General features: G+C 45.0%; 1 protein-coding gene across 1 annotated transcript in view; it reads right to left on the bottom strand.

The window, feature by feature from the left end:
- trabd2b (TraB domain containing 2B) overlaps positions 1-22,968 on the bottom strand; it is a 41,619-nt gene that overhangs the window by 7,302 nt on the left and 11,349 nt on the right. The window contains exons 3-4 of the mRNA XM_062998815.1: positions 2,582-2,728; positions 1,001-1,175 (exon numbers count right to left, since the gene is read on the bottom strand). Coding sequence (XP_062854885.1) covers positions 1,001-1,175; positions 2,582-2,728 — 322 coding nt within the window. The remainder of the gene's footprint in view (positions 1-1,000; positions 1,176-2,581; positions 2,729-22,968) is intronic.

Raw genomic sequence — 22,968 nt, 5'->3', positions numbered from 1 at the left:
AACACATTAAAGAACAAACGAGTGTTTTTAAATAATGTGATATAATAATGTTCCGGTTCAAACCCACTAATACCAGTCCACAGCCGCTGGCACCACCACTGCGCTGGCCGAGGAGTCCCAACACTTGCACCGTATCACCGTGACCTGTAAACTTGCCGCCCTCCTTTTTTCCAATAGGCCAGAAGGGGGCGCTCAGATTGAGAAGTGTCACCCTGCAATGAGAAAAACCCTACCCGACCTTCCCTCCCTCAGTAATGGCAAAATCGGCAGGTCTTGGGTTCGATTCCCAGGTGGAGCGGCCCAGGTCCTTTCTGTGTGGAGTTTGCATGTTCTCCCGTGTCTGTGTGGGTTTCCTCCCAAAGTACAAAGACTAAATAGAAGCTGTGTTTGTGACTAGTAATCAAAAGGTCACTGGTTCAAGCCCCTCCACTCACAGGCTGCCACTGTTGGGCCCTTGAGCAAGGCCCTTAACCCTCAATTGCTTTGACTGTATACTGTCATGTAAATGTAAATACTTAAAGGTGCGGCATGGTGGTGCAGTGGGTAGCACTGTCGCCTCACTGCGAGAAGGTCATGGGTTCGATTCCCAGGTGGAGCGGTCCGGGTTTTTTCTGTATGGAGTTTGCATGTTCTCCCTGTGTCTGTATGGATCTCCTCCCACAGAACAAAGACTAAATTGAAGCTGTGTTCGTGTGTGTGTGTGGTGAAGGTACTGGACTAGTAATCAAAAGGTCGCAAGTTCAAGCCCCTCCAATCACAGGTTGTCACTGTTGGGCCCTTGAGCAAGGCCCTTAACCCTCAATTGCTTAGACGTTACACTGTCACAGTACTGTAAGTCCCTTTGGATAAAAGCATCCGCTAAAAGCTGTTAATGTAAACACTTAAAGGGACGACATGGTGGTGCAGTGGGTAGGTCATGGGTTCGATTCCCAGGTGGAGCGGTCCGGGTCCTTTCTGTGTGGAGTTTGCATGTTCTCCCCGTGATGGGGTAATCACTCACCAGCGCCGAACGCGAAGAAGAAGCTCTGTGACGGACTCTTGCGCAGGAGGGCGGAGACCCGGTGCGCCATCCTCTCGTTGCGTTTGTAGATGAGCTCCTGGCGGAGGTAGTGGTCGATCTGCGCCGCCGTGGAACGCTCGTCATCCGGCAGAGAGCTGTTCAGGAAGTGAGGGAGCTGAAAGACAGGAAGTGACATCTTTTAAATATGAATATAAATTCGATCGCTGATCTCAGCGGTGGTGGGTTGGCATGATAAACCGTTGTACCACCCGTATCTTAGAGGTTCATTCCTGCCCTGTCCAGGGTTTTGCACACAGTATATCCCAATGGAACCAGACCTGCCGGGACCCTGACCAGGATAAAGTGGTAGATGAAAATGACCCTGTATTTGGGCGTCGCCACAGTGGATCTGGACCAGATGCCCTTCCTGACGTAACTCTCCTATTTGTATCCGGGCTTGTGACCTGCACTAAAAGCGCACTGATAAGTGCACCTCCCAATAACTAGGCTGTTTCAACATTAGCCAATGTGAACCCTGGATCCCCAGATTTTAGCAGTAGTGGGCTAGCGCAATTTACAGAGCGCCACCCAAACGCCACAAAATTGAATAGTCATGACGATTATGATATGCTTTCAACTTGGTGGCAGCAGTTTGGGGAAGGCCCGTCAGTTTCAGCATGCTGGTGCCCCTGTGAGGTCCATTAAGACATGAAGACATGCTTGGACAGGACACTCTCCTGCAGAGCTCTGACCTCAAAAGCTTTGGGATGAATTAGAATGTCTACTACTACTTAGACGGCAAATTCAGCGCTCGGCTTGATCTGTAAAACCTGATCAGCGTGTGAATCTGAGCTGTATCTGCAGTGTGGAATAAGTGTCAGATCCAGGGTTCCAGCTCCACATGTATCTGTGTTTTTCTGGATTCTCCTCCCTGTTTCACTTTTAAACTTGTGTTACAGCTCCAGCTTCTGAGAAACGGTGAGAATCGGAATCAGCTTCTCCCAGAGTCTAAAACGCTTCTGGTTGAAAATAAAGCTTAACGTGGTTTAATGTAGTAAAAGAAGGAGACAGGAGCACTAAACTTCTCTTCATTATTACTGCTCATAAGTTCCTCCACTAATCACATTCCTCACTCGCTGTTTTACTACAATAAGTCACGCTAAGTTTTGTGCACCGCCGTCATACTTCATAGGAAATAACGGCACAGCGGTGCAGAAGCGGTTTTGTCACTTCTCATGTGAATGCGCCGGTGCTGAATAGAATCAAATGTCCACCATTAAGAAGCGTCAGGAAACAATAAAGAAGTAAAACTAAAGTGCAGCTTTTATTGTATTTTTATTGATGTTTAACTGTTAGTAATTGTATTTCAGTGTGTTTATATTATATTTGTGTTATTTTCAGTGTTTAAGTGTCAAAAACAACCTCATTATTTTACATGAGACTAAAATAAGACGGGACCATGGACGCATTAACAGGTTTCCCAAACGTCCTTATGGGAAAAATACCTCGAAACTCAACGTCTTTAAAACTCAACACCACTCCCAGAACCGACTGATGTCGAGTTTTAAGGTACCGCTGTACCTGTGAGGTGTCGTGGCTGAAGATGATGGAGCTCAGATCCCCACAGTTATAGTGAGAGATGAGATCTTCGGTGGTGAAGGGGCCCCGGACGCCCCCCTCTCGAACCCCCTCGTGCTGCCGTAACGTCTGGTTCAGAGCAAACAGGACCTGCACACACACACACACACACACACACACAGAGAGACGAAGGAATCATGAGAGCGTCGTTTATTTCATATACAGAGAAATAATTTGTATTGTATAATTTAGTCATATCCAATTCCCTGATTGTATTTCTCTTACTCTACTGCTGCACACCTCCACTCCTACATCTACATCTGCTGCATTTAGCAGACGCTCTTATCCAAAGCGACTATCAATTGAGGAAGTTGTGAGTGACGCTTCATCACTACACAGGAAGTCGAGAGTAAAATGTACCCATCAGTACCAGCGTGTGACAGCTGGCACGTTACCTCTGTTATCTGACGAGCAGGATTCATACGGAGATCCGTATCGTGCACGGAGAGTCACGCGTGTATCTCTGTTATACCCCGTTTCTGTGCAACACCATCGATCAGCCAGCAGAGGGCGTAACTACAGCGGAAACTTTTAACTAATCATCAGAACGTCCTTTATTAAGTGAGGTATAAATAAACGAGGACACAGCAACAAAAAAATATGCGTTTTTTTTGTACAAATTAATGAAACGAGTCAGAAAAAGGGCTGCTGCAGAAATCCTTACCCTACAAGCGCCGTGACTCTCTCTCGAACCCCGTCCTAATATTTACGACCCTCATTAAAATAAAACCTAAACCCTCTTCAGAGTGAATTCATGGTGTTAGTATTGTAGCATAACTCACACCGTAGCCGCCGGTGACTTTCAGGGTTACCACCCTGCACCGTCCCGCCCACCGCACCACCACGCTGCACGTGATTGGCTGATCGGCCCGGCTGGAGCTGTCAAATCATTTTTAATGGTGTGGGTGTAAGTACGTGTCCAGGTGATTTGTGTTACTGGATTATGTGTGTGTTCCTGACCCGCCCTCACTTTACACACTGTGTGTGTGTGAGTGTGTGTGAGAGTGTGTGTGTGTGTGACACAACAGAGGGATCCATTACCAGGGTCTTAATTTTTTTGTATTTTAGCCCTCTGTACCCGTCCTGCCCAACCTCCTTGTTCTTCTCATCCTCCTTGTCCTGCCCATCCTTCTTTTCCTGCCCGTCCTCCTTGTCCTGTTCACCCTGCCCATCCTCCTTGTCCTGCCCGTTTTCTTTGTCCTGTTCATCCTGCCCATCCTGCCTACTCTCTTTGTCCTGCCCATCCTGCCCTTCCATCTTGTCCTACCCGTCCTGTGCATGCTTCTTGTCCTGCATATCCTCCTTGTCCTGCCTGTCCTCCTTGTTCTGTCCATCCTCCTTTTATTGCCTGTCTGCCTTGTCCTGCAAATCTTACTCGTCCTCCTTGTCCTGCCCAATCTGCCTGTCTCTCAAACTCAAACTCAAAAGAATCTTTATTGGCATGACAAATAAGGACATTTGTGTTGCCAAAGCAAGTTACAGAGAAATAATAAAAATAACAATAAGAAGGAACAAATATATACACAACAGTTACATGTGCAAAAAATATAAAATAGAATAAAATATTAATAAAAACAGTGCAAAATAATAACAATAAAAATTATAATATTTACAGTAACGAGATAGTAATAACGGTCACCCACTGTCCCTCACCTGGTGGCAGGTGTGTGTACAGAGTGCTGCTAGTGTGCAGCTCTCTCTGTGCTCCCACAGTAGGTGGGGCAGTTTGTCGGGGTCTTTTCCTGCCTGTGCTCCTTGTCCTGCCTGTCCTGCTGGTGCTCCTTGTCTTGCTCGCACTCATTGTCATGCCCATCTTGCCCGCCCTCCTTGTCCTGCCCATCCTGCCCGTTTTGCCCGCCCTCTTTGTCCTGCCCATCCTGCTGCCCATGCTCCTTGTCCTACTTGTCCTGCCTGTCATACTTGTTCTCCTTGTCCTCCTAGTCCTGCCCATCTTGCCCGTCCTCCTTGTCCTGCCTGTCCTGCAGCACTCCTTGCCCTGTCCGTCCTCTTTGTCCTGCCCATTTGCCCGCCCCGCCCATTTGGCTCCACCACTATTGCTCTCGCGTGCGCTGTTTTATCGTCTCTTTTCTTTCTCTGACTGTGTTGTTGGACTGCGTCAGTGCAGATGTGAAGCTTTTGACCCAGGTGGCATCCAGCCATCCCGTTAACTCCACATGCGCGTTCGTTAACCCTTTCATCTGCCGCACTACCGTTTACATTAGCGGATGTTATTCAAAACTAGAGCTGAGAACATGTGGCACGTGGGCTTCGTCCCAAATCGAGGAAAACATCACTGGGTGGTGTTCATAGTCTTTCATTTGTACAAAGAAGGGCATAAATATACAGAGATGCAGTTACAAAACCTCAAATCAAGTCTTAGAGCAATAAAAGAGTAAAATTCGGGAGGGTAAGAATGTGACCAGCGTACAGTACGAGGAAACGGGGGAACCATGGACGAAGGAGAAAGCAAACAGGAAACCAGAGCGGGGGTCAAATGAGACTTTTTATTCGCCTGTACTTCGATGGATTGGCGCGCGAGGCTCCATGTTCCTCTACTTCTGTGCAGGCACCTCGAGCTAACCAGGGTCCTTACACAGCGTCCAAGACCCCGCCCACTTTTTAGTCCCATCTTTTCCCACCCAGCAGACTAGTGGCCGATTTTGTCTGCTGCACTGTCTGCACTGCCGATCGTGCCTGCTAGGGGGCGTCCAGCCGAACTCAGAGAGGAATATCCAGCCGCACCACCTGGGCACCATCCTAAAATAATATAATTATATAAATAATATAATAAATATTAAAGTGTGATGTCTCATACAAGTACCATAGACAGGTCCTGGCAGAGACGTACGTACGTCCTTGCAGATCGTTCTCCTTTCTTTACAACAACACAGGGTCATCGCATTTAGGAGCTGATTGTTTTGTTTCGTGCCTAAACTGGAACTATAGGGGAGGCAAGGGTGGCTCGGTGGGTAGCACTGTCGCCTCACAGCAAGCGGCCCGGGTCCTTTCTGTGTGGAGTTCGCATGTTCTCTCCCACAATCCAAAGACAGGTTAATTGGAGATACTAGATTGTCCATGTGATGAATCTTGTGTAATCAGTAACTACCGTTCCTGTCATCAATGTAACTAAAGTGTAAAACATGACGTTAAATTCCTAATAAATAAATAAATAAATAAATAATTGGAACCGTAGCTCAGAAGGAGCTTAAATCTGCAGTCAGGGATTGTGAGTTCTGGACGGACGCTTCCACCGAGACCCTCGCCGTAAAAGCGTAAATAAAAGATGATAAAGTATCTAGTCTTTATTTTTCCCTGAGTACATGGACCCATGTGGAAATGATTGGCTGTTGTGTGTGATTGAGCCAGTATGTGATTGAAAAATGCTGGACGTACTGGTTTAAAACCAGTTCTCGCCACATTCGTCTCCGTCTACTCGTCTGCTCTGTCCGTCCTGCCGCTCGTCTGTACTACTGTCCGTCACTCACTTTATTTCCAGTCGTTACCCTGACACTCACTTTATCTTCCTCCTTGTTCACACTCATGTGTGTGTGTGTGTGTGTGTGTGTGTGACGCAGCAGTAGGATCAAACGTCCTGAAAATGGAGAGCATCTCCTCCTGTAGAATGTCTCCGTTCCTTCTTCTCAGCTGTCATCTGGTTCTGATTCGCGCTCTCGCGTTCGCCACGTACGGACCAGCGTCCCTTGGTGGGTGGGTGGCTGTGTGTGTGTGTGGGGGGAATATTTAAACCTCACCCGTCCAAATCATTGAATTCAGGTGTTCCAATCACTTCATGGCCACAGGTGTATAAAACCGAGCACCTCGGCATGCAGACCGCTTCTACACACATTAGTGAAAGAACGGGTCGCTCTCAGGAGCTCAGTGAATTCCAGCGTGGTACCGTGATGCCACCTGTGCAACAAGTCCAGTGGTGAAATTCCCTCACTACTAAATATTCCACAGTCGACTGTCAGTGCTGTTATAACAAAGTGGAAGCGATTGGGAACGACGGCGACTCAGCCACCAAGTGGTTCCACGTAAAATGACAGAGCGGGTCGGCGGATGCTGAGAAACATAGTGCACAGAGGTCACCAACTTTCTGCAGAGTCCATCACTACAGACCTCCAAACTTCATGTGGCCTTCAGATGAGCTCAGGAACAGTGTGTAGAGCTTCATGGAACGGGTTTCCATGGCCGAGCAGCTGCATCCAAGCCTTACATCACCAAGCGCAATGCAAAGCGTCGGATGCAGTGGTGTAAAGCACGCCGCCACTGGACTCTAGAGCAGCGGAGAGGTGTTCTCTGGAGTGACAAATTACGCTTCTCCATCTGGGTTTGGTGGTTGCCAGGAGAACGGTACCTGTCTGACTGTATTGTGCCGAGTGTAAAGTGTGGTGGAGGGGGGATTATGGTGTGGGGATGTTTTTCAGGAGTTGGGCTCGGCCCCTTAGTTCCAGTGAAAGGAACTCTTAATGCTTCAGCATACCAAGTGTGGGACTTTGTGGGAACAGTTTGGGGATGGCCCCTTGCTGTTCCAACATGACTGCGCACCAATGCACAAAGCACAAGGTCCATAAAGACGTGGATGAGCCAGTTTGACTGGCCTGACTTCAACCTGATAGAACACCTTTGGGATGAATTAGAGCGGAGACTGTGAGCCAGGCCTTCTCGTCCAACATCAGTGTCTGACCTCACAAATGCGCTTCTGGAAGAATGGTCAAGAGTTCCCATAAACACACTCCGAAACCTTGTGGAAAGCCTTCCCAAAAGAGTTGAAGCTGTTATAGCTGCAATGGGTGGCGACATCATATTAAACCCAGTGGATTAAGAATGGGAGTCACTCAAGTTCATATGTGTGTGAAGGCAGACGAGCGAATACTTTTGGTAATATAGTGTATCTCTGAACATCAGTTCTTTAAGCAGCGAGTCGGGTTCACGTCAGGTCATTCTGTTTCTTCGGCTCTGGTCGGGTTCCAGTAGCACCGGGGTTTGAAGCTGGATCAAGTCTCACGAGCTCTGCTATGTGGCTCAGAGCCATGAATGAAATCCGGCTAATACCTGCTTCCAAACGGGCGTTCAAAACTTTTATTTACACAGTCGGATAAAAACTGCGGTTGAAAAGAAGCGTCCATACTCAACGTACCCACCTCTGTTCTGACCGACCGGGTTCAGACTACGATGAGAAAACCACGTTTGTTCTAATCTGTGGACGGCGAGGTTCTCTTTGTGTCTAGTAGGAACGATTATCTAGAAACCAAAAACGGAGTGTAGTGCCTCATGGTGGCGGAGATAAAGCTCGTACCACTCCGCTTAATGCTCGATTCCTATTGGTTATCGCTACATCGCTTCAGTACTCATTTGCATAAAGTTTGACATTGCTCGACTTTTTTGTGGCGTAGACTCCACCCACTTCACGTTAGCCCCGCCTACTGTCACCAGAAATCGCCGCTCTGACTGTAAATAAACGACGGACAGTCGCTTTGTCGTGTCTTAATGTAGGGAAGGGCAGAAAAACGCCTTTCAAAGGAATGCCATCCGATTTGGTCCCCCACACCTCCTATTCCTACCCTCCTATTCCTACCCTCCTATTCCTACCCTTCTATTCCTACCCTTCTATTCCTACCCTCTCTTCCCACCCTCCAATTCCTACCCTCGTATTCCTACCCTTCTATTCCTACCCTCCTATTCCTACCCTTCTATTCCTACCCTCCTATTCCTACCCTTCTATTCCTACCCTCTCTTCCCACCCTCCAATTCCTACCCTTCTATTCCTACCCTCCTATTCCTACCCTTCTATTCCTACCCTCCTATTCTTACCCTTCTATTCCTACCCTTCTATTCCTACCCTTCTATTCCTATCCTCGTATTCCTACCCTCCTATTCCTACCCTTCTATTCCTACCCTCGTATTCCTACCCTTCTATTCCTACCCTCGTATTCCTACCCTCCTATTCCTACCCTTCTATTCCTACCCTCGTATTCCTACCCTTCTATTCCTACCCTCCTATTCCTACCCTTCTATTCTTACCCTCCTATTCTTACCCTCCTATTCCTACCCTTATATTCCTACCCTCCTATTCCTATCCTCCTATTCCTACCCTTCTATTACTATCCGGGTTTGGGACCTGCATTGAGAGCGCACTGACAAGTGCACCTCACAATAGCTAGGCTGTTCCAGTCATGACCATGGAGAAGCCTGACCATATCTAAGCAGAATCTTGGAATCATTCATTCATTGTTTGTTTTACCGCTGCTTTAACCTGGTCAGGGTCACAGTGGATGGGTACGATTCACCAGGCGAACGGTAGGAAACACCCCGGACAAGGCACACACACTTTAAGTATCTTTGGTCTTTGGACAGTGGGAGGAAACCGGCACTCCCGGAGGAAACCCAAACAGACAGAAAGGACCCAGACTGCATCATTTGGGAATCGAACTCAGCCCCTTCTTGCCGGGAGGAGACAGTGCTACCCACCGAGCCATCTTGTGGGAGAATCTGTGATATGAAGACATTCGTAAAGCTCTCTAATGTGTTTACCAGAGGGTGGATTGGTGCACCTTCCGCCCTGTGCCAGACCCACCGCAACCCTCACCAGGATGAAACTCCGATTGGCTGCAGCGTTTCAGACTCAGGGTTCATGAGGACTTCATGAGCTGTAAAATGTTGGCTGTACGTTATGGTTCAGCGGTTTGAGCTTGGCGGGTCGGTCTGGCTCTCACCTCCACCCTGATCGTGCAGAGATCCTTTATTTAATCGAGTTGGTTTTCGGCTCTTTTTCCTCCTCAGTAGCTCAGCTGACTCAGCCGGGAGAGAATTCACCGTCGTCTGTACTGATCTACTCCTTTTTGAAGTCGGTTGTTCTGAGTTTTTACGGTTTTGGCGAGAGACGGAGGCTGGAAAGCGGCGTGGCTAAACTGATGGTCGTAATAAGGGAAGATCTGAAAGCGCTTTATAAACGAGCATTTTACGTGTCTGTAAGAAACGTGACACATTTTCCTGGAGTTTGGAATTCCAAAACATCAAATAATGCACTAAAGCTGAACACTTCTCTGTGTCCATATAAACAGGGCTGTTTTGACCACACCTGTAATTATTCAACTGCGTTCACTAAGGATGTAACGATACACTCTACCCACGATGTGATGCGATTCTTGATACTGGGTTCACGATACAATTTTTTCCCGATTTTTTAAACTAAAAATTGAAGACAAATTATGAAAAAGTTTATTACTTCTCTTAAATAAAGAAAATAAAATACTGTATTTGTGATAATCTTTTATTTATCTAAATAATGAATGCCCTTTTATTTCTGCGGTAGGTACGAACTATGCAAAACAATTTTGAATAAAGCCCAATTTGGCTGAAAAACCCCGAATTTGGCAACCAGGCGTATAGCACCAGTGACGTCAACCAGGCAAGGTGTATGGTGCCAGCGCCCTCTGCTGTTTAAAGTGAATATTGATTCATTTTACATGTCAAATCAATTTGAATCGTGGAATTTTTGAATCGGTTATTAACTGTCTTGTGGTGAATCGTTACATCCCTAGTGTTCACATGCTGCAGCCTGACAAAACCGCTGTTGCACCGGCTGGTGGCGCTGTTTCCTGTGAGAAAAACAGAATGGCAAGTCTGAGAGGGGGAACCATGACATATTGAAGAACTTCCACCTGGAGCAAAGGCTCAGGAGCAGACACATCAATCATCTATGCCTCCCTTTGCAAGCCAAAACAGCAGCGCAGAAGGACACGATTCTTAACATGTCTCCAGCAGAGGCCACGTAACATATTTAATGCATGTATGTTTTGGAACTGAGGTCGAACGTTCCCTGTACTTCTGTGCATTAGGCGTGGACTTGGTTATTTTTGACGGACAGAGGGCAACTTGACTTGACTGAAAACCTAGTGATCTCTACACAGACGCATTTTCGTCATCCTACACTCCCGAGAAGAAGGCATGTCTAAATTCTTAGATACCTGATGCCCTCCTGATCAGCTGCCTCAGTAGAGAGGATTCTAATAAGACCTGAACTCATAAGGCAGATTATTCAGACGCTCTACTTAGACAGAGATACACCGATTACATCACAACAGTTTTAGCTTACTAAGCTAACACAGTTAGCCATTCAACCCGCTAGCACGCAAGCTAACGTCTCCCTCCGTGTACCGAAAACGCTTAAACTGTCCCTGATGCCCCAATTTACAAATAAACAACACTCGTATAATTACACCTTTATACAGATTAAACAACAATGAGAATTTATTTACATGTGAAAGAACTCTGTTGGTTGCTCCGCATTGATTCGTCCGCCATGTTTGTCATTGGTGAGAAAAGTCATGCCGCACTGAATGCTGGGATTGCCTTCAGCGCTGAGGAGGCGTCAGACGCTCCCTCGTTATTCAGTCAGATCATCACTCAGAATTAAGGCGCCTCAGAAGGAGCATTTTAAAGGAGCTAAGAATTTAGACACGCCCTCTTCTCGGGAGGGTAGGATGATGGGAAATGTGAGCCAAGTTTTCACACAGACCCCATAAACCTCGCTCTGCACCACGCAACCCACGAGCCTGATTAAACTTTGACCCTGTTTGCTGTTTGCTGACCTTTTCAAAGCTCCTCCAATAAACAAACTGTTTGATAAAAGGCGGTAAAAGCGACTCAAAACGTAGAAACAAAACTTAGCGTGACTTACTGTAGTAAAACAGCGAGTGAGGAATGTGATTAGTGGAGGAACTTATGAGCAGTAATAATGAAGAGAAGTTTAGTGCTCCTGTCTCCTTCTTTTACTACATTAAACCACGTTAAGCTTTATTCTGAACCAGAAGCGTTTTAGACTCTGGGAGAAGCTGATTCTGATTCTCACCATTTCTCAGAAGCTGGAGCTGTAACACAAGTTTAAAAGTGAAACAGGGAGGAAAATCCAGATAAACACAGATACATGTGGAGCTGGAACCCTGGATCTGACGCTTATTCCACACTGATGCAGATTCAGATCAGATTCACACGCTGATCAGGTTTTACAAAGCTGGAGTTTGTGCCGAGGCTCCAAGTTTTACTGGTTCTCATGTGAATGCGCCTTTGGTTCTAACAGGGTTTGAGCAGATTTGTATCCCTGGTCTGGTCTCTATTTGAACTGGAGTAATGAAATGTTTACTGTGGAAGCTCCTCTGTAAGTCGCTCTGGATAAGAGCTCCTCTAAATGCCGTAAACGTAAACGGATGTGCCTGAACAGCCCCCCGTACTGCTCGGGAACCCCGGACGCTTTTATTTATCTGCTCACATTTTGCACACACGTGTTGCTGAACGGTCCGTGAACTAAAATCCTTTATTAAATCGAACAGGAAATGTTTGTTTGAAAGCTTAAATTTGTTCTTTTGTTTTGGACTTGAATAAATGACGTCCGTCTTCGCTGCAGGATGTTTGATGGCGTGTCGGGTAACACGGAGCCGATCGTCAGATCAAAGCGTCCAGGCTGCAGCTTCGGATCGGTTCGCCTCCGTCGGTGCCAAAAATGTGTCGGCCGTGGGTTCGGTGCTCCGTCTGAGACGAGTGCTGGTGCATGTTTTTTGGGTTATGAAACGGCAGCCGGCGTGCACTTGTTTGGACGTCTGCTTGACATTTTGGTTACATCATTTTTATTATTTTGCGCTGGTTCTGGTTCCAAAATCTGGAACGGTTCTGCGCTTTTCCTCTGCAGAATCACAGGCCGGAAGAATCAGTGCACTTCAGGTTCCGTAATCTTACTGATCTGGAACCAACAAACCTGTGAAACAAGCGGCCAGAGAGCGAGGGGGTCCTAGCATCACCACTGTAACGTTGTTTACCTGTCTTCCCTCCATTACAACTAAAATCAAGAGAACAAACAGCAGCAGAAGCAGCAGTTACGAATCAGGTTAGAGTTAGATTAGGATTGGGGTAAGGGTTGGGGTTAGGGTTAAACTAGGGTTGGGGTTAGAGTAGGGTTGGGGTTAGGGTTCAAGTAGGGATAGGATTAAGGTTGGGGTTAGGACTTAGGGATAGGGTTGGGGCTTAGGGATTTGGTTAAGAATAGGAATAGGGATGGGATTAGGGATGGAGGTTAGAATTAGGGTTATGGTTAGAGTAGGGTTAGGGTAATAAATGGGGTAGGGTTAGGGATGGGGTTGGGTTAGTGGTTAGGGATGAGATTAGGGTTAGGGTGGGGTTAGGGTTAGAGTAGGGTTAGGGTTGGGTAAGAGTAGGGTTAGGGTTAGGGTTGGGGTTAGGGTTTCATGGTTAGGGGTTAGTATAGTGAGAGTCATTGAGTTATTGTTTTATATGTTAATAAACATCCATTCCTGCATTTACGGCCTGGAACGCGTTCCAGAATAAGTTGGGACGGTAAAGCATTTACCACATTGTAACGTCGCTGTTCCTCCCGACGCCACTTAAGAGACGTTTCGGGACATTTTAGGGATCGTCGGCTAAGAAGCTGAGACAGATCTTGTGGGTTGGCGCGGGCATTTAGGTTGGCAGCGGAGGTGTTGTGTAAATGTTCGACATGAAGGTAAATGTTACGGGTTTAGTCTTTCCTTTCCACGTTCCTTCCTCCGCTCGCTCTACAAGCCTCTCTGTGTGCCGTTCATTCTTCTCCGGTTGGCAGGTGGTCTGGCACCGAGCTGACGAGGGCATCAGAAACCAATTACACCATGTGCTTACACACGGCCTTCCAGCGCCAAGGTAAACAGAGCGGGCGGATCGTCCCTCGCTCTCTCGCTGTGGAGATGACTTTATTGGCGTTCCTCTTTTCTTCACCGTGTTTCCTCAGCAACCAGAAATAAACACACATCAAACATCCAGCGCGGTCTGGAATTTAGCACCAGCGCACCAACAAATTTATATTTATAATAAAAGCAGAACGTACACAACTGTACTGATACGTGCCCTCCAACATGCCAACGCTGCTGAGTGTATCGTACCAAACTCGTCTGGCTTTTGTACGTATACAAAAGTATACGTACTTATGGTCGGGTGTCCATATACTTTTGGCTACACACACACCAGCATTTATTGTTAACATATTAATCTACACAATCACACGTTCACCCTAGAGGGCGCTCGGGTGGCGCAGCCCACTACTGAAATACGGTAGCCACTACTACTGCAGGGATCTGTGATCCAGGGTTCGAATCTCAGCTGTGCCATCAGCCAATCAGGCTCCTGCATGGACATGATTATGGCCCGAAACACCCTAGCCAATGTGAGGTGTGCTTGTCAGTGCACTCTAGGTGCAGGTCCCAAGCCCGGATAGACTTAGGAGACGTTGCATAGGCTCTGTCCACTTTGGGAAGAGGGCGTGTCTAAATTCTTAGATCCCTTAAAATGCTCCTACTGAGGCGCCTTAATTCTGAGTGATGACCTGACCGAATAACGAGGGAGCGTCCGACGCCTCCTCAGCACTGATTTATTTTATTTATTTTTGTTTACTTGCAAATTGGGGCTTCAGGGAATGTTTAACCCCTCTGTGTTTTCGGGACACGGAGGGAGATGTTAGCTGGTGTGCTAGCAGGTTGAACGGCTAACTGTGTTAGTAAACATAGTAAACTAAAACCGCGGTGATGTAAAAGTGAAGCGTCTAAATAATCAGATTATGAGTCCATGTCTTACTCTACTGAATCATCTGATCAGCTAGGTAGTGGGGGAGCAGGGCGGGTCACCAGGTCTGTCTCTGTCTGTACAGTAATGTTTGCGCTCGGTGCTCTGCTACGGTAACGCGGCTCCTGCTGGACTGGAATCTCAGAGTAAATTTCATTTCTCGACTCGTTTGCTCTGTAAACGCCGCCGTGTGTTTGCTGTTACGTTTAAACCCTTTCAGTGTGGCTGTGCTAACAGAATTCATGTGTTTCAGCCACCACAGTCGCTAACGTGTAATAAATCACTGATATAAAGGAAATTACATGATTCTGACTTCACAGCAACAGTTTAGGGAAGGTCCTTCCCTGTTCCAGCATGATTGAGCTCTATAAAGACATGAAGAAAACCCCCAGCATCCGGCACAGAGCCCTGAGCTCAGCCCCACTTAGCAGCTCTGAGATGAATCGGAACATCGACTGATCGATCAGCGTCCTGCCAATCTAATGAAAATGCAGTCGTCTTTAAACTGAACAAGCAAAAATTCCGGTCCTAAAATCTGATTGGCTGAGCCGCGTTCGAAGCCGTTGTAAAATCCCCGATAAACGCACACCTAGGACCACCTCACATCATTCCATATTAATTCGCCACTGAATAGAGAAAATTAATGTTATTTTCGCCCTCATGTTGCCTAGCAACACTGTTAATCGAACTATTTTGCATCGCGGAAGAATGCTTTATTGTAAGTTTATACACAATAAATACATTTATGAATTAAACATTGTTGTATTTATTATATTTTATGTTGACCGCCGTTTTATAAAAGCAATAAGCCACTCGAGACCGTGCATTACTGTTATGATTTTAGCACGGGGAAAGAAGTTTTAGGCTCTCCGCTTCACGTCGTGCCAAAAACGACATCCCCGTGCTAAAATCACAGTAATGCAAGGCCTCTCGTGGCTTATTGCTTTAATACTCTAACTGCTTGTTTTTGGGATGGGGCCTCCGGCAAACTATTTAGTGTAGGTACAAGAGTGGATCTAACAAGTTTTAGGTCCTGTTTCAGTATTATGATCCAACCTTATTAAATATTCAACAGGGATGAAATCAAGTCTGGCTCAGTTACCCCAGGGGGCAATTACTTTTTTTTACAAATTAATTAATAAACTAATTCTAATATTAATTAACTATTATTTAATTAATGAATAAATAGTTAATAAATAAATAAATTATGAATTAATTAATTTACTAAAAAATAATAAAGAAAGAAATAATAAGATAATAAATAAATAAATAAATAAATAATAAATAAATAAAAACACCAGTTAAATCTTTTTAAATTAATTAATGAATAATAAATAAATAAGTAATACAAATAATTAATTAATTAATAACAAATTAGTAAATAAATAATACATTAATAAATAATAAATCAATTAGTAACAAATGAATAAATAAATAATAAATAATTCATTTAATTTATTAATTTAATTAATTAATTAATAATAAATAAATAAATAAATAAATAAGTAATGAAAAGATTTATCAATTACTAATAAATAAACAATAAATTAATAAATTAATAAGTAACAAATGAAAAAGTAAATAATAAATAAATAATAAATAATAAAGACACTAGTTAAGTCTTTTTTAATTAATTAATTAATAACAAATAAATAAGTAATAAAAAAATTAATTACTAATAAATAAGTAATAAATAAATAAATAAGTAATAAATAAATAAATAAATAATGAGACTCCGTACAGAGAGATATCAAAGACGCACCCTGTGTTTTACAGGGTGTGTCATTTGGGGTGACCAATATGCAAAAATTGTGCCAGGTGATAAGAATGCAGATGGAATATTCGGTGCCATTACCAGGTTACAGATGATTTATTTTAAATGGACACATCTTTATAGATGATATATAGACTTCAACAGAAATAATATACGACATTATGCTCGTATTTGTGGAGCGGTGAAGAGCAAATACGTTGGGCTGCTTTTGGGTGGGATTTATGAAAGGTATCTGGCAACCCTGACAGGACTATGTGTAAAACTGTATGTATGCTGTACCACCGTCTCTGTGATAAATTTGACCATTACTGGCTGTTAGAATTCTACAGACACCCGATACGGCGCTAAAATTCAGCTTAATCTGAAATGGAGCAAAATGAGACCCCGGTCACATCGGCTACGGGGCTCCCGGGACCCACCGCAACCCGTATAACCGTATAACCCAAATAACCTGTATAACCCGTATAACCCCGCCCCTAATACAGCTACGCCCCGGTATTACGATTTTATAGTTTTATTGATGAACGGTCTGGACTCCACTCAGGTTCAGAGGGAATGGAACGAGGGGGGGGGTACAAATTTATGCTCTCGTTTATTCCACATAATTTGGAGAGCTCATTAACTTCCTGCACGGTGGCTGTCAGAGGAAAGTGCCGGAGATTTAAGGAGGAGCGTTTTTTAGGTTTTTTAGGGAGTTCGGGGAGCCCCGTTCACCCCGTATGACAAGGTTTATAAACTTCACGAAGCTGTAAACGTTTTTCCAGCCTAGCGGCAGTAAATTACGCTCGCCCGCTGCCGCTGGGGTCCAGGGTTTGACCGGGGGCCGGCCGAGGCCCCGCAGTGAAATAAAATATGATCTACAGTAGGAGATGAAGCCGTCCTGTGTTCACGTGATCTCAGCTTTAAGGGAACGTCAGCGGGTCGAATCCCTTCATTCGGGATGTCCTGTGACATCATCATGTTACGTAAACATCAGGGCATCCATTCTTTACCCACCCAGCAGACTCGATGGCACTAGATGGCACTCAGCTGACCGGTAGCAGAGCTGAGATTCAAACCGGGGTGTTCAGAATCTTAGCTCTGGTGTGGTAGCGGAAAATCCCGAAGTGCCACCCGGGCGCCTTCTGATGGGTACGTTTAAAAAATCTCAGTTTTGCTACTGGTCGGCTCGGCGCCCCCTAGAGGGCATGATCGTCTTTGCCAGCAGCAGACAAAATCAGCCGCTAGTCTGCTGGGTGGGAAAAGAAGGGATTAAAAAGTGGGCGTTGTCACAATGCTGTGTAGGGACTCTGGTTAGTAGCCAGAGGCGCCTGTACAGAAGTGGAGGAACGTGGAGATCAGTGCGTGACTCTCCGTGAGCGAGACCGACCTCACCACCAAAGTCAGAGGGAGGGCGTGTCAGGCGAATAAACCCTCCTCGTACACCATCGGGGTCTCCAGCGGCAGGGGTAACTGGAACGCACCAGTTTCCTGATCAGGACTTTAGAACTATTATAACTTGGAATTAGGAATCACTGGAACTGACTGAGATGGTAATTTGGGACTGTTTTTTTAACCAAGACTAAAAGATTATTGGGTGGCACAGCACTGAAGTGTGCAGGGGTTCGAATCTCATTGTGCTGTTGGCCAGCTAGGCTTCTACATGGACATGATTGGCCTGGTGGGGGAATAAAACAGACCGGATTTGCTGTACACACTTTTATCACAGCGTACGTGGAACAGCGTCTACGATGGTGTGTATGGTGTGTACGGTGGTGTGTATAGTGTTCGGTGGTGTGTACGGTGGTGTGTACGGTGGTGTGTATGGTGGTGTGTACAGTGGTGTGTATAGTGTGTACGGTATTCTGTATGTGTATAGAGCACTCGACCGGAGGATTAAGATGATATTAAAACAGAGGTCAGTCAGAGGTCAGTGCTGAACCCTCCTATAAGAGCAGATAAGTCGCGCTGATGTAAAACAAAGCCCCCGAACCTTTTACTAACCCCAGACTAAACCTTTCAGCGTTTGATCAGGTACCCATAATGCACTGCTGCTGCTATCTGGTCATTCTCCGGTGAAGGTAGAGACGATACCATCAAAGGCTCGCGTACCGGCGGAGACGTGAGTGATGGATGTGGACGCGGACGGGGTTTTAGATTTCCATCAAACCTGATGAACTCCAGGAACGTTTGCTCGTACTGCTGTTTTATACATGAGAGAACATTCCAAAAGTATGTGGACACCAGTCCAAGAAGTGTGTTAATTTTCTTTTCCTCCCAGTTTAGTCGTAGCCGGTTCCCCTTCCTCTGCTGGAGACCCTGATGTGTTACACAGAACTCAAAAGAAGAGGAAGCACGTGTTAGCCCTTCATAATGAAGGCTTGTAGATGTCAAGTTAGAAGTAATTTTGGACTAGTGTGTGTTGATTGGCTCTCAGTTAGCATTCCAGTTCATCCCAAAGCTGTTTAATGGGGTTCGATGGCCTCCCTTTAGTTTTAGTTAGTTTTATATATTTTATACACCTGGTAGCAAGAGTGTGGACTGTGTCTGTAAGAATTTGTGCCCATTTAGTCCGAAGAGCATTTGTGTGGTCAGGCACTAATTTTGGACGAACCATGACAGTAGAAAAGTGCTCTTTGTGCTTTCTTTGCAGGCCAAAATAGGAGACTTAAAGCTGGTCTGTGTTGGGCCCCCAGAGCATAAGGGCCCCGGGACCCCCCATTAAACACTGCCAGTTATGCAATACTGGTACATACAGGTATCTATAACTCCTGCCATCCTACCACTGTGCCACATTGATCCAAAAGGAGACTGACCAGACCTGATTAATTAATTCGACTTTGTGTGGTCAAGCATTCAGGCCTGTACAGTTCTCTTGGTGTACTTTGTGTGTTTTTTTTGCACCACTAAGATCGTTTAGATCATTTTTATTTCAATTTTGATCCAAGATGAAAGAGAACTGGACTTGTTCTGTATTTTAATAAACACTATAAATAATTTTCTACGAACCTCTCAAGCGCTTAGATACTTTTTCAAAGCTGAATTGTATTTTCGGATTCTCCTCCGGGCCGGACGATCTTCCTCAGCTAGTAGCTGGATACCAGAAGCCGAGCGATTATTCAGACAGCAGTGAGGCGGCCGCCGTTCCCTCCATCTCCGTCTCCCCGTCCGTTGCGAGACGGCTCGGGAATGTAAATATTTACGGGCAGGAGAAGGTCGGGTCCTCTTTAATTTCGCCGGTTAAATGTGCACCGCTAGCTCACAGTTCATCCAAACAAACACAAAATGAAGTGGGGTGGAGCGCCGACGTGCTTATTAAGTCCTCCACAGCAGACATGACAAAGGTCCCTGGATTAGACAACTAGCTGAACGTTCCTGCTAATCCGGTCTGGGTGAAACTGTCCAAAATGTCGGGGGACGAAGACAGACATGTCAGGATGGAAACGTGGCAGTCGTGGATCTGTGTTTAAACTCAACCCGCTCATCTCCACTTCTTTAACCCCATCAACAGCCACATGTACTGACCAAGCACCGGACGGTCCAGCACTGCTCACGTCCCAACCAGTCAACAGGGGTCACTGCTGCAGCAATATTGAGGTGCCTGTACAGTGTCCATCGGGACCAGTGACTCGAAGACTACTATTATACACTAGTAATTGCATAGCATAGTTAATTTTTTTTATTTTTATAATTTCCTTATTTTTTATTTTATTCTGCTCTATTTTATTTACTGTATTTACTGTACTTACACTGTACTGGAGCTGCTGTAACACTTGAATTTCCCCCATGGGGATCAATAAAATAATCTTATCTTATGTTTGTTATTATTATTATTATTATTATTATTATTATTATTATTATTATTATTATTATGTTTGGAAATATTATTGTTGTTGTGTTTGTTACTGTTATTATTATTTGTATTATTATTATTATTTGTTATTATTTTGTTATTAGTGTTATTGTTTGTATTGTTATTATTATTATTATTATTATTTTTTTATTTTTTTTTATTATAATTTTATTATTATTATTAATGTATTTATTATTATTATTATTACTGTTATTATTATTATTTTTTTTATTATTATTATAATTATTTTTTCATTATTTTTACTATTTATTACTGTTATTATTATTATTATTCATTATTATTACTGTTATTATTATTATTATTTTTATAGTTATTAATTTTTATTCTGAACTTATTCTGAGAGTGATTGTGATAGGGCAGTGGTAGCTCAGCAGTTGAAGTACTGGCCTAGTAATCAGAATGTTGCCTGCTCAAGCCCCGTCACTACCAAGTTGCTACTGTTGGGCCCCCGAGCAAGGCCCTTAACCCACAATGGCTTGAACTGTATTCAGTCATAACTGTAAGCTGTTAACAGTCAGCTCTTTTAATGAGTATTACTTACAGGCATGTAGCTCTATCAGAGAATTCACTGCTCAAGCTCGGAGCTCCATTACAAATAAAGTGTTTTGGCAGCAATAAATGTGTAACTTAGTGGAATAAGCACATTACCGTATAACTGCGATCAATATAACACCAGGCAATACTTCAGAGTTTCACATCAGAGCCGTACTGTTCAGGAATATTAATTAACAATTAATATCTGACCAATCAGAATGCAGCATTTAAAAGTTAATGTAATGGATTGGCTCCCTCTCCAGGGTACTTGGGTCCTAGTACCAGCGTTTCTGTCATGATTGAAATGGTCCGGGAACAAGATTGACTGGCGTGCAATCAAAGCTGTCTCCCTGAGTCAGAACTACATTTCCCACAATCCCTCACACCACTTGTTTGACAGCATAGTTAGGAGTGTGTGTGAAAGCCGAGAGCCCTCGTGGCCCTTGCAGGGTCTCAAATTACGACCGGCGTCTCGCTGCTTGTCACCTACTGCATCCGACTCACAGATAGAGTTGCAGTGGCGGCGTGGCGGTGGGTATGTGGGTACGTTACCAAGCAAGAGGAGCACACAGGTAATAGAAGTTTACACAGACATGTAGGGGACGTTTACATGTGTTGTGTTTACCAAAAATCTGCTCGGTCCGAAATCTACACACGTCATTTTATTTTATAATTCTGTAACATAAGAAGTCACATGACCTCCTGATTTCTTATCATTGACTTCTCTGTGCCCGTATAAACAGAGATAGTTTGACTGCATTGATTACAACATACCTGAGACTGTGGTCTGCTGTTAACATTATAAACAGAAAGCCTTGTGTCATCTTGTACTGTGTTCGGAGAAAAGAAAGTGCAGCAGTGAAACCTAACAACAATGTACCTACTGCCATGCAGGGTGACATGGTGGAGGTAGTTTTATGATCTGGGGCTGTTTTGCTGCCAGTGGAACTGGAGCATTGCAGCAAAACGCAAGACCAGATAGAAACACAGGAAAGTGTAGATAAAAGAGACAGAACTGCATCACAACCAGTGCCAGCTACTCCATCCACCACAGAGTGACAACCCAAGCTCTCAAAAAAAGAACAAAGGCAGCGGCTATAAAGGGAACAGACAGACCAAAACACAAACCAAAACTACATTTAAGCTTTTGCAACAGCCTTCTCAAAGTCTTGAACTCGACCATATACAGTGTATCACAAAAGTGAGTACACCCCTCACATTTCTGCAAATATTGTATTATATCTTTTCATGGGACAACACTATAGAACTAAAACTTGGATATAACTTAGAGTAGTCAGTGTACAACTTGTATAGCAGTGTAGATTTACTGTCTTCTGAAAATAACTCAACACACAGCCATTCATGTCTAAATGGCTGGCAACATAAGTGAGTACACCCCACAGTGAACATGTCCAAATTGTGCCCAAAGTGTCAATATTTTGTGTGACCACCATTATTATCCAGCACTGCCTTAACCCTCCTGGGCATGGAATTCACCAGAGCTGCACAGGTTGCTACTGGAATCCTCTTCCACTCCTCCATGATGACATCACGGAGCTGGTGGATGTTAGACACCTTGAACTCCTCCACCTTCCACTTGAGGATGCGCCACAGGTGCTCAATTGGGTTTAGTCCATCACCTTTACCTTCAGCTTCCTCAGCAAGGCAGTTGTCATCTTGGAGGTTGTGTTTGGGGTCGTTATCCTGTTGGAAAACTGCCACGAGGCCCAGTTTTCGAAGGGAGGGGATCATGCTCTGTTTCAGAATGTCACTGTACATGTTGGAATTCATGTTTCCCTCAATGAACTGCAGCTCCCCAGTGCCAGCAACACTCATGCAGCCCAAGACCATGATGCTACCACCACCATGCTTGACTGTAGGCAAGATACAGTTGTCTTGGTACTTCTCACCAGGGCGCCGCCACACATGCTGGACACCATCTGAGCCAAACGAGTTTATCTTGGTCTCGTCAGACCACAGGGCATTCCAGTAATCCATGTTCTTGGACTGCTTGTCTTCAGCAAACTGTTTGCGGGCTTTCTTGTGCGTCAGCTTCCTTCTGGGATGACGACCATGCAGACCGAGTTGATGCAGTGTGCGGCGTATGGTCTGAGCACTGACAGGCTGACCTCCCACGTCTTCAACCTCTGCAGCAATGCTGGCAGCACTCATGTGTCTATTTTTTAAAGCCAACCTCTGGATATGACGCCGAACACGTGGACTCAACTTCTTTGGTCGACCCTGGCGAAGCCTGTTCCGAGTGGAACCTGTCCTGGAAAACCGCTGTATGACCTTGGCCACCATGCTGTAGCTCAGTTTCAGGGTGTTAGCAATCTTCTTATAGCCCAGGCCATCTTTGTGGAGAGCAACAATTCTATTTCTTACATCCTCAGAGAGTTCTTTGCCATGAGGTGCCATGTTGAATATCCAGTGGCCAGTATGAGAGAATTGTACCCAAAACACCAAATTTAACAGCCCTGCTCCCCATTTACACCTGGGACCTTGACACATGACACCAGGGAGGGACAACGACACATTTGGGCACAATTTGGACATGTTCACTGT

This window comes from Trichomycterus rosablanca, chromosome 7 (assembly GCF_030014385.1).
Source record: "Trichomycterus rosablanca isolate fTriRos1 chromosome 7, fTriRos1.hap1, whole genome shotgun sequence".
Taxonomy (NCBI): Eukaryota; Metazoa; Chordata; class Actinopteri; order Siluriformes; family Trichomycteridae; genus Trichomycterus; species Trichomycterus rosablanca.
Note: the sequence above shows the minus strand (reverse complement) of the source record. Positions and strands in the feature narration are given on the sequence as shown.